At 43.5% G+C, this 11,223-nt stretch overlaps 1 protein-coding gene across 3 annotated transcripts in view; it reads right to left on the bottom strand.

Moving 5' to 3' along the window:
• Positions 1–1,445: 1,445 nt before the first annotated feature.
• The window catches only part of RAPGEF3 (Rap guanine nucleotide exchange factor 3), a 131,552-nt gene continuing 121,774 nt past the window's right edge, over positions 1,446–11,223 (bottom strand). For all 3 annotated transcript variants that reach the window (XM_088465990.1, XM_088465997.1, XM_088466004.1), the window contains 3 exons: positions 7,469–7,523; positions 7,073–7,153; positions 1,446–2,279 (listed from right to left, as the gene is read on the bottom strand). In XM_088465990.1, coding sequence (XP_088322116.1) covers positions 2,158–2,279; positions 7,073–7,153; positions 7,469–7,523 — 258 coding nt within the window. In that variant the 3' untranslated portion in view covers positions 1,446–2,157. The remainder of the gene's footprint in view (positions 2,280–7,072; positions 7,154–7,468; positions 7,524–11,223) is intronic.

The raw sequence follows: 11,223 nt of genomic DNA, 5'->3' as shown, positions 1-11,223 counted from the left end.
TATGTGGAGCAGTTTAAAAATACAGAGACGAGGGACGGTGGTATGGAACTTTTAATAAAGTTATTCTGCTAGAGAGGGGTTAAAGTGTAGTATAAAAATACATTTATTCTATTCACTACATTCTTACAATGGTGAAGAATGTAAAGGAGTTTTGAGAAAAGCTGGAGAACATTTTGTTAGGCATTTAAAGTATGTACAGCGTAATTATGGTACTGTACACCCACAGGTGAATATGCAAAACAGACTTGTATATAATTTTGCACTTTGATAATACAAGTCTGTTTTGTGTATTCACTTGTGGGTGTACACAGGGGAGTAGCGAGGGTGGTTCCAGTGGAGCTCCTGCTCCATCCAGGGTGCCGGAGATCAGCCATCAGAAGGGGGGGTGGATCATCTGCTGCTGAGCAGAGCCTGGAGCACAGATCAGCTTGTGGCTTCACCCACACCACGCCCCTAGTATGGAGGCACTGATCTCTTTATGTGATTCAAGCTCTACTTAGTAGCAGGTGATCCGCCCCTTGTCTGATGGCTGATCTCCAACGCCCTGGATGGAGCAGGAGCTCCACTGGAACCACCCTTGCTACTCCACTTGTGTACACCCACAAGTGAATATGGAAAACAGACTTGTATTAGCAAAGTGCAAAAAAAAATAAAAAAATTTATGTGTGTAAAACTAGCTAAAGTACTTGGCACTGCCTGGGTTTAAGACTTAAAGTTAAGTGTTTTATTATGTGATGTTGTCCAAATCCATCCAGTGGAAGGCCCAGAACCGGCTCCCTGATTCAAAGTTCTGGCCGGCTCACTCGGCCATGAGGTCCGACCAGGATCCCAACAACTCCATTAGGCATCCTAGACCAATTGCCACCCCTCTGTGATGTTTTTATCTAAATCCATCCAGAACAGGCTCGCCGTGTTAAAGTTCTTCCCAGTGTCCCCGCGTCAAAGTTCTGCCCAGTGTACACCAATGGGAGGTCCATCTGGAACTCTAGCCCCCCTAATACCTGGACAGGATCCAACTGGACCACCTTGCATTGGTTTCATCCCAATCGGTGCAGGGGTGTCCGAATGCATAACGGGACAGACAAACTAACAGAAAAATTATTTTTATATATAAGACGTGAGTTGCCACTTTATATGCTAATCTGCCATACTGTGCTATTGGTATTTGTGTTACAGAAGTATGCTTAATATTGTATGTACATTATATGCCCCTGCATGCAGTGCACAAATGCTGGACAGCTTTAAGTTTTACACTGAAATTTAGATTTGAGTTTGGACACACCCCTCCTAAATCTATCTGGACATTTTAAATCTGCCCCAACTTTGCCAAGATAGTTAGTTGCGGGTTTTTTTTTTTTGCTTTGTTCCCAATTGTGAATCAGCTACTCTGTAACCACAAACAGAAAGGATACGTGCTTCTAAGAATATATAAACCACAAGGCGCATTTGAGTTTTCAAATAACTGTTTAGTTAGGAAATCATGGTTCCACATAAAAACATACACTATGGAAAATAGATACCACAGTTGCCATGTTCAATCTAAATCTGTAGTTTCTTTGAAAATTCCATCATGGCTTTCATAATCCTCTCCCATTATGGAATAAGCACTTTAATAAAAGTTCTGCTTAACACATCGCTCTCTGATATCTTACCATCTCCATTATTGATAACCTCCACTTTGTTTATGGTTTTACAATGGTGGTAAGTAATGTATATCAAAGTTCAATCATTAAAAATAACAGTTTTTATGGAAGCAGTCACTAAATTGATCACGTCTATTAAAGTCACAGTTCCCAGTCTCCCATATTGGCAAGAAGTCTGTCCGAACACTGCTGGAATGCCTTCATCCATGCTCACCAATAGTGAGGTGCTGTACAGCGCTTTAAATGACCAAAGAATATTTTAAAGAATTCCATTAGTTTTTTTTTTTTTTCCGACCATCAATATAAATCCTATGGTAAAATCAAGATCAATCACAGCTCAAGTAGGTTGCAACATTAGAAATTGTATATAATGTTCATTCTCCAAGATGTAGAGTCCAAATATTGGCTTTGATCCACTGATGAAGTTTGCCCCTGATACAGGGAGTATATTCTAGACCAACTGCCTGCCTCCCATTTATCTGCAGTATTACAGATTCCACATACAATAGGTATATCAGGATGGTTCTAGGCTGCGGGACAACTCCATCAACCTCTTCTGGTTGTCGATCACCTTCATATTCTGGATATGAGCCCATGTGACTGCTGGGCTTCTTAGGTTCATAGAGTACTCTGAACCTGCAGGAAAGGAAGGAAAAAAAACACACATTAAATGGTTCTTCTCACACAAGTATTGTTGTTGGAGAAGTGTGAACTTTTGGTCAGATATTTCTTTCAGTGTCAGAGCAAGTCTGAATGATGTTATACTTTCAGAACAGCAGTTATATGAATAATACTTATTTCAGATTCAGGAGACAGCTTGCTATACATTCAGATTCTGGGGTGGGACATTGCACTATTGGGCCCCATAGAAAACTTTGGGGAAGACCCAGTGCAGTGCTGGAACAGGGTGGCATTGTGCCAGCCCCGCTGCCTGTGCTCATGATGTCAATCTAAGTGTGGGCTGCCAACATTGGCTAGTACAGTATGGTTGCCTGTCCATAGTGTCCTTCGAGGCACCCTGCTTGCCAGATGCAATGGCCGTGGGGAAGCAATGGTGCCACTTCCAGTATCCTGAGTGATGCGCACCCTTAGTTACGGCACTCTTCAGTGATGCTACTCCAGCTTTGCAGGCCAATTCTCTGCTCACCTGAACAGAGAGCAACGAGTGGGCCTAATGTAGGTGACCTGGCATTGCTAGGCCTCCCACCACTTAGGGCCCAGTAACAACTGACATAAGCCTGCTGAGCTTATTCTATATTCTACCAACATGATACTGCTGGCTCCTGATTCATTATAGCCAGACAGTGTTTTCCCAAACCCCCGTGAGCTGATGGAAGTGTTTCCACCTGCAGCACCTGACGGCAGGACAGGTTTTCCACACATAGGACTTTGTTCAAAGCTAAATACAAATGTAAAATGTGTCTGGAGGTAATAAACGCATGTTGCTAAATACTTTGAGTTGGATGCTACCTCTGCATAGGAAGTAAAAGCACCTCCCTCTCCATGAAAGTAACAGGAGCAGTGCACCAGTTAGAAGGTGTAGCTTGACTTTGAGTACAAAAGACACTAAAAATCTCAGTAAACCATGCACAGACTTTATTGTAAATTCGGTTGGAGCATACGAGATGCAAATTTCATTTTATTTTTCTTACATTAAACATATTGGCAGCCTTCCCTTTCCCAAACAGAGTAGAACACATACTTTTATTTTTGCAAAACAAGTATTCAATACAATGTAATCTTGCAATAATGGGTGTGACTTGGGCGTATTAGACGAATTGGACGTGGGCTGTAACAATCATCCTCAACAGTTTGCAACTTGCACCAGGGTTTCAGTACCCACAAGTCATATCCCGCCAAACAAACACTTTTGCAATTTTTTCAATGTCTATCTTAAGCTGGGTACACACTATACTATATATCGGCCAATCTTTCAGTCTGTGATGGATAACAATTTCCATTCTATAGTGTGGGACCCCCAATTCATGGGATGATGCAACCAGACAATTCATCAAACAATCTGATGTGCAGCACGTCAGATGGGACAATGCGATGTAAGATGCGGTGCGTTAACATTACCCATGTATCAACATATGTCGTCATATGTCAGATTGTATAGTGTGTACGGTGACACGATATGTCGTTACATCATATCAGACGGTCACTAGATCGACGCGTCGTACTGGTGTGTACCCAGCTTAAGGAACAATTGATGTCAACACGCCCTTACTGTACAGTACTTAGTCTGTGTCTACGTGCCCTCTCCAGTCACCATCCCAGCCCCTTGGCGCAGCAAGTTGTGGCCAAAAACAAGACTGGTCCATGCCTTTACATACAGTTCTATGTGAGTGCATAAGGAAGCACATGGTTATGTGTATTGCAGAACTCTTACTCCTGCAGTCTCTGTAGGAGGAAGGAGACTCTGGAAGGTGAGGGGTCCTGGCCCTGGATTTGTGCTGCATGAACAAAGTCTTACCAGGGCCACATCCTTGTATACAAATAGGGCAGAAGTGCAAGTCTGCAGAGCCAATGATCTATTGTGAAGGGACAACGTGGGCTTGTAAAAGTTTGCATCATCTGATGGGAGGAGTTGGTCAGCTGCACTCCCTTAAAGTGAGATCATTTAAACTAGCTAAAGGAGTGAAGCCACAATTGGGGGAAGTTGCTTGTCTTTCACCTGATTTTAGTTCATTCAAAATCTACACAATAGCCCAGAGGAATATTCAGAATTTTCTAAAATTGGCATTTTCAATACAAGGTTTAATAATTGGCACTAGCAAATGTGGTAGATCAATGTATACAGTGTCACATCTATTAATTTTTAGGGAAAAGTGGAGGAGTCTCCAGACAGTGAAATTGTATGTGCTTAGATTAATCCTTACCTGTGTGTCACCTCTGAGGTGGTAGAGATTGGCTTTGATCTATTTTTGGGAAGAGATGAGCTGTGTAATGTAACTAAATATTTTATAAGGCACCACTCTGCTCCATGGCTAAAGCACCGCAGCTCTGTATATTAACACATAGGACAAAATTTACTAAGCGGCGGTTTCTATTCTATTCTAAACCCCGGCGGTTTGATGGCAGTTTTGCAGTGGTTTCTAAATGACAGCCCTGTTCTATTCTATTCTAAAATGTGTTTTGATGGCGGTTTTGGCCTTAGTAAATCTGCAGATAGCAAAACCGCCGCCAAACCACAGTCAAAACACATTTTAGAATAGAATAGAACCAGGCTATCATATAGAAACTGCTGCAAAACCACCACCAAACCCCCGGGGTTTAGAATAGAGTAGAAACCGCAATCAAACTGCCACTTAGTAAATTTTGCCAATAGAGCCCTATGTCTATTTGACAGGTGTGGCACAAAACGTTGACATTCAGAATGTCGACATGGACAGGAGGTCCATAATGAAATAATGTCGACATTGTGAATGTCGGCATGTTGAGCATGCGGTTTCCCATTGACTAGGTAATTATCGATAAACCTAACTCCAGCCTAACCCTAAACGGAGCCTAAAATCTGTGAAAATTTAGACATTGTCATATTGACATTGTGGGAATATACCTTATTGACGTGTGGATAAAATATATTATTATGCATCTCTTTGTCCAAGGTAAGGTAACGTACAGTACAAAGGGGGGTCAAATGCTATATTAAACACTACTGTTAAAATGCTAGTCTATATTATACTATTTGGCCTAAGAAAGTGATGTCAATTCTAAGTCTATCAGGGCTTCAGTATAATGTACCTTGCAATGTCCTTAAATAGTGAAATTTTTCATCGGCTTCTCTGTCTTTGGATATACCCATGCAATGGTGTAAATTCATTCCAGGCACCAGGAGGAAAGTTATAATTTGGTGCCACAGCCACTGACACTGTAATGTAGCAATTCGCACGCAGACAGGCTATAGATAGACGAAGGCAGCAGCTGATGGTCTGACATGGAGCTCTCCACTAGTGTATGGTGGCTTCTCAGGTGCCGAGAAGGGGTGGCAGGTATTGGTTGGGCATGATGGTACACTCTGGGTACATAGTTACAGCCCTAAGTGCGGTGAATATATTGTGGGTAATGGGGGAGGTGTCCCTTCAAAGCTGGAGCCAGGCGGCAGGCGCCTCCATTGTCTCCCATAGTTCTGCCCCTGTACCCATGGGCAATGTGTGACCAGTAGGGTTAATGTTTGATTTATGTGACATATTAAACATCAGTGTATATTTTCATATGATTGGAGTTAAAGGCTTTGATATTTACAGAATATATTGTATGTAGAACAAAGGTCATTTATCTGGTCAGGGAGTGAAATACACAGACAAGTTATAATTAAGCTTGAAAAACATGCTGAATCCTTAGAAAAGGATTTCTAAATGATACCAGATGGTGGTCTTTGCATTTCAATTGACAAACAAGTGAATTAATATGTATTATTCTCCATTTATACTCATAATTGAGACAATGATGCCCCCTGCTGTAAATAAAAGTAAAGCATTAACATATTAACATACATTTTAAGGGTTGGGTATGAAATACGGGGAGTTGGGATGCCACCTGTCAAAAGACAGTGGCATCCCTATGCTCCATATCACGACAGGGGTCCGTAAGTATGTTAACCCTCCCACTTCTCCCCCTAATCCTCCACTCCACTCCCCTCCCCCCCCTCCCCCCCAGCGACTAACACCTACCCTGGCCTGCTATACTTACATTAGGGATGCCAGCTGTCGGGATTTCAGCTCCGGTGTTCTTTTCCAGGTAGGCATTCTGGTGCCAGGATTTCATGAACCGTACGTATGTATCATAACTACAACCCGTATTTTTATAGCTTGTATACATTCTGTGTAGCCACCGCTTACTACACCATCCCTAATAATTCTCTCTCAATGGGAATAAAAGTTGTTTCTTTTTTATATGCAACACACATTAGCCCCATCTTCCTGGAACTATCTGCTGACATCTCTACACGTTCTTCCATCGGGGTGTCGCACTGGCTATGACAATACAGGGCTCCCAAGGGCTCTCAGCTGTATTCAGTGATTTGATTCAGCAGAGTATATAAACTTTATCTGTGTGTGTGTGTATATATATATCTTCCTTGTGTCTTAATGAACTGCTGCTCCCTTATATTACCCTATAAACCATGTTGTGTGTGTCTTTACTCAGTCATGACCCATTTTCACTGGTAATAAGTGTTAAATGTTCCACCTGGGAACTAAAAGTCTTTGGGCGGATTCATTCACTTTTGAACTGTGAGTGTAATACATGGGATCCTGTATGCATATGAGTGTTTCTGTGGATTTTCTTTGTCCCCCTATTAATGTAGACATATGTTGCACAGCACGAATACATCCAAGTTGGGTATGTTCTTCCTGTGTGTATACACTTTCATGTTCTATAATGAACATGGCATTAATAGACATCACATAATTAGGTGCTCTTACATGTAGATATCCGCACAGCTGTGGAATCCTCAAGGATGTGGAGAGGTCTAGATCTCAGAGGTGACAGAGGTGATAGGGGAACTGTAGAGGATAAATACATGACAATATGTTCACAATAATCACACTAGAAACAGCACATCATGCTATTAAATAACTGTACTACTCTTTTATATGCTTATTTCTATCAGTTCCAATTCTAGGGGTCATATGAAAACATTTAAAGGGTCAAATGGCCCAATAATGTCTTTCCCCTATGTTCCTAAACGATGTCATCAATATTGATGGCCCAATAATTACAGTTTGTGATACTTTATGCCATAGACTCAGAGGCAACTATAAAAACAAACAAACATATATTATAGTCTACAAACAAACTAAGTAATTAATTGTACTTACTGTAGTTCTGGCTGCGATAGCTGTAAAACATCTGCACAGTTTTTGCAACCATACGCTAGGAAAATAAAACCAACAGATAAAACAATTATTGTAAGTGTTCTGTATTTTTAACAAAACAAAGAACAAAGTTGACCACTGGGACTGAGTTAGACCTTCTCTGCTTATAAAAATAAATACTAAGGACCTGATTCAGACCCGCTCGCTGTGATCGATTTTCGCCCATCTGTGCATGCGTATAATTCGCAGTGTGCGTGCGCAAGCCATTCATTGCGATCTGATTTTGGTAGCTTGCAAGCCACTATCAGGTCGCTGCTTTGAGTGACAGTGCCATTTGTGGGTGGTAACAGGGGAAGGTGCATGTGAACGGGGGAGTGGTGTTGCGAACGCAGGCATGTCTGCCCGCCAAAACGCTGTTTAAAGGGCATGCATAATTAGCAAAGTAGCATCATTGTACACATCACCTGCATGTATCTCAGCCCGCACTGATCGCAGTGCTTGCGGTGGGGAAAGGCAACCCCAAGGGCTGCGAGCAGCCCCGATGGGTCACGATGGTCTCGATTAATCATACATTTCCTGGAGACGACGTGTGTTGCGAGTGGCAAGGGAGCGTCTTCAGACACTTGCGAGCGCACTTTGTCGTAGCTCGCTAACACACAGTGGGCGTCCTTACGCGACACAGGGCGAGCACTTAATTTACATATCCGGCCCCTTTTTGCCAGTGAGCAGGTCTGAATCAGGTCCTAAATCCTTTACTATAACCTGTCTACTAAAATAGTCTTCGTGTATGGTTTCTGTATGGACATTCATTTTCATTATAAAATAATATTTTAATTTCATTGCTCAACTCCTAATATTTGTGATCAATTAAAGAAACATGTCTGATATTCAGATGAATGGGATATGAATCCTTTTGTTTGATTAAAAAAAATATTTATATATATATATATATATATTAGGGGTGAGCGGGTTCGGATTTCTGAAATCCGAACCCCCCCGATCCGAGTCCGATCCGAGTCAGGCTCGACTTTTCCCGCCTGACTCGGATCTGAAATCGAGGCAAAACGTCATCATCCCGCCTTCCGAGTCTCGCGGGTTTTGGATCCTATATAAGGTACCCGCGTCGGCGCCATTTTCTCACTCGGCTGTGGACAGTGAAGAGGGAGGGTGGGAGTTAGGGCTGTGTAGTGTAGTGTAGTGTAGTGCTGCTGTTGTCCACTACTTCAAAGTCCATAGGGGCTGGCTGTGTTGTGCTGTTGTTGTTAATAGGGGCTGTGTCCACTACTTCAAAGTCCATAGGGGCTGGCTGGACTGTGTTGTGCAGTCAGTTCTCCATAGGGGCTGTGTCCACTCCAAAGTCCTGTGCAGTGTCCCAGTCCTAAAGGAGTGCTGTAGTGTTGTCCAGGGGGTGCTCTGTCCATCAGGGGTGCTCCCCCCAAGTGCTAAAAAAATAATATATTTTCTGTGTTTGTGAATTGTGTGCGCAGTAGCCGCACGTGCATCAACAAAGTAGTGCCAAGCGTGCGCCTGTGTCATAAGTAAAGGGCCGGCTGGCTTGACCGTTAAAGGGTGCTGTAACCCCCGAAAGTACACTCCAGTCCAAACCAAAAAAAAATTATTTTCTGTGTTTGTGAATTGTGTGCGCAGTAGCCGCACGTGCATCAACAAAGTAGTGCCAAGCGTGCGCCTGTGTCATAAGTAAAGGGCCGGCTGGCTTGACCGTTAAGGATGCTGTAACCCCCGAAAGTACACTCCAGTCCAAACCAAAAAAAAAATTATTTTCTGTGTTTGTGAATTGTGTGCGCAGTAGCCGCACGTGCATCAACAAAGTAGTGCCAAGCGTGCGCCTGTGTCATAAGTAAAGGGCCGGCTGGCTTGACCGTTAAGGGTGCTGTAACCCCCGAAAGTACACTCCAGTCCAAACCAAAAAAAAAATTATTTTCTGTGTTTGTGAATTGTGTGCGCAGTAGCCGCACGTGCATCAACAAAGTAGTGCCAAGCGTGCACCTGTGTCATAAGTAAAGGGCCGGCTGGCTTGACCGTTAAGGGTGCTGTAACCCCCGAAAGTACACTCCAGTCCAAACCAAAAAAAAAAATATTTTCTGTGTTTGTGAATTGTGTGCGCAGTAGCCGCACGTGCATCAACAAAGTAGTGCCAAGCGTGCGCCTGTGTCATAAGTAAAGGGCCGGCTGGCTTGACCGTTAAAGGGTGCTGTAACCCCCGAAAGTACACTCCAGTCCAAACCAAAAAAAAATTATTTTCTGTGTTTAGCCGCACGTATATATCAAATCGATATAACATAAATGGAGGACCAAACTTTCTCCGATAAAAATAAAATAGAGAAAGATCAAGAACCACTTCCTCCTAGTGCTGAAGCTGCTGCCACTAGTTATGACATAGACGATAACATGCCATCAACGTCGTCTGCCAAGGCCGATGCCCAATGTCATAGTAGAGGGCACATACAATCCCAAATGGCAAAGTTCAGGAAAATGACCTTGAAAAAGACATTTAAATCAGCTGAAGAGAAACGTAAACTTGCCAATATGCCATTTACGACACGGAGTGGCAAGGAACGGCTAAGGTCGATCCCTAGTATGTTCATGACTAGTGGTTCAGCTTCACATGACGATGGAAGCCCTCCTCCCACTAAAAAAATCAAAAGAGTTAAGCTGGCAAAAGCACAGCGAAGAACTGTGTGTTCTAAGAAGATATCACAAATCCCCAAGGAGAGTCCAAGTGTGGTGGTGGTTGCGATGCCTGACCTTCCCAGCACTGGACGGGAAGAGGTGGCTCTTTCCACCATTTGCACGCCCCCTGCAAGTGCTGAAAGGAGCACCCACAGTCCACTTGCTGATATGCAAATTGAAGATGTCACTGTTGAAGTACAACAGGATGAGGATACTGGTGTAGCTGGCGCTGAGGAGGAAGTTGGCGAGGAGGATTCTGATGGTGATGTGGTATGTTTAAATCAGGCTCCGGGGGAGACAGTTGTTGTCCGTGGGATGAAAAAGCCCATCACGGTCATGCCTGGGCAGAAGACCAAACATTCCACCTCTTTGGTCTGGCAATATTTCTATCCAAATCCGGACAACAACTGTCTTGCCATATGTACCATATGTAAAGGTGAAATAAGTAGGGGTAGGGACGTCAACCACCTAGGAACATCCTCCCTTATACGGCACCTGCAGCGCGTTCATAAAAAGTTACTGTCAAGTTCAGAAACTTTGGCTAAGACCGTAAGCAGTCCAGGGACACCTAAATCCCGTTGTCCTGTTGTATCCAAGCGCCTGCAAACCACACCGTCAACTCCCTCCTCGTCAATTTCCTCCTTAGTCAGGATCGGAAGTAGTCCTGCAGGCCATGTCACTGGCATGACTGACTCTCCTATCCGGGATTCCTCTGGAGGATCCTGCATTGCTACGCCTACTGCTGCCGCTGCTGTTGTTGCTGCTGCTGGGAGTCGTTCATCATCCCAGAGAGGAAGTAGGAACACCACTACTTTTACTAAACAATTGACCCTCCAACAGTCCTTAGCGAGGAGGATGAAGTACAACAGCAGTCATCCTGAATCAAAACGTATAACTGAGGCCTTGACTGCTATGTTGGTGTTAGACGTGCGTCCGGTATCCGCCATTAGTGCAGTGGGATTTAGACAATTGATGGAGGTAGTGTGTCCCCGGTTCCAAATCCCGTCTAGATTCCACTTCACTAGGCAGGCGATACCGAGACTGTACAGAAACGTCAGAAAAAGTGT

This window comes from Taudactylus pleione, unplaced genomic scaffold (assembly GCF_031769625.1).
Source record: "Taudactylus pleione unplaced genomic scaffold, aTauple2 ptg000065l, whole genome shotgun sequence".
In the NCBI taxonomy this organism is placed as follows: domain Eukaryota; kingdom Metazoa; phylum Chordata; class Amphibia; order Anura; family Myobatrachidae; genus Taudactylus; species Taudactylus pleione.
Note: the sequence above shows the minus strand (reverse complement) of the source record. Positions and strands in the feature narration are given on the sequence as shown.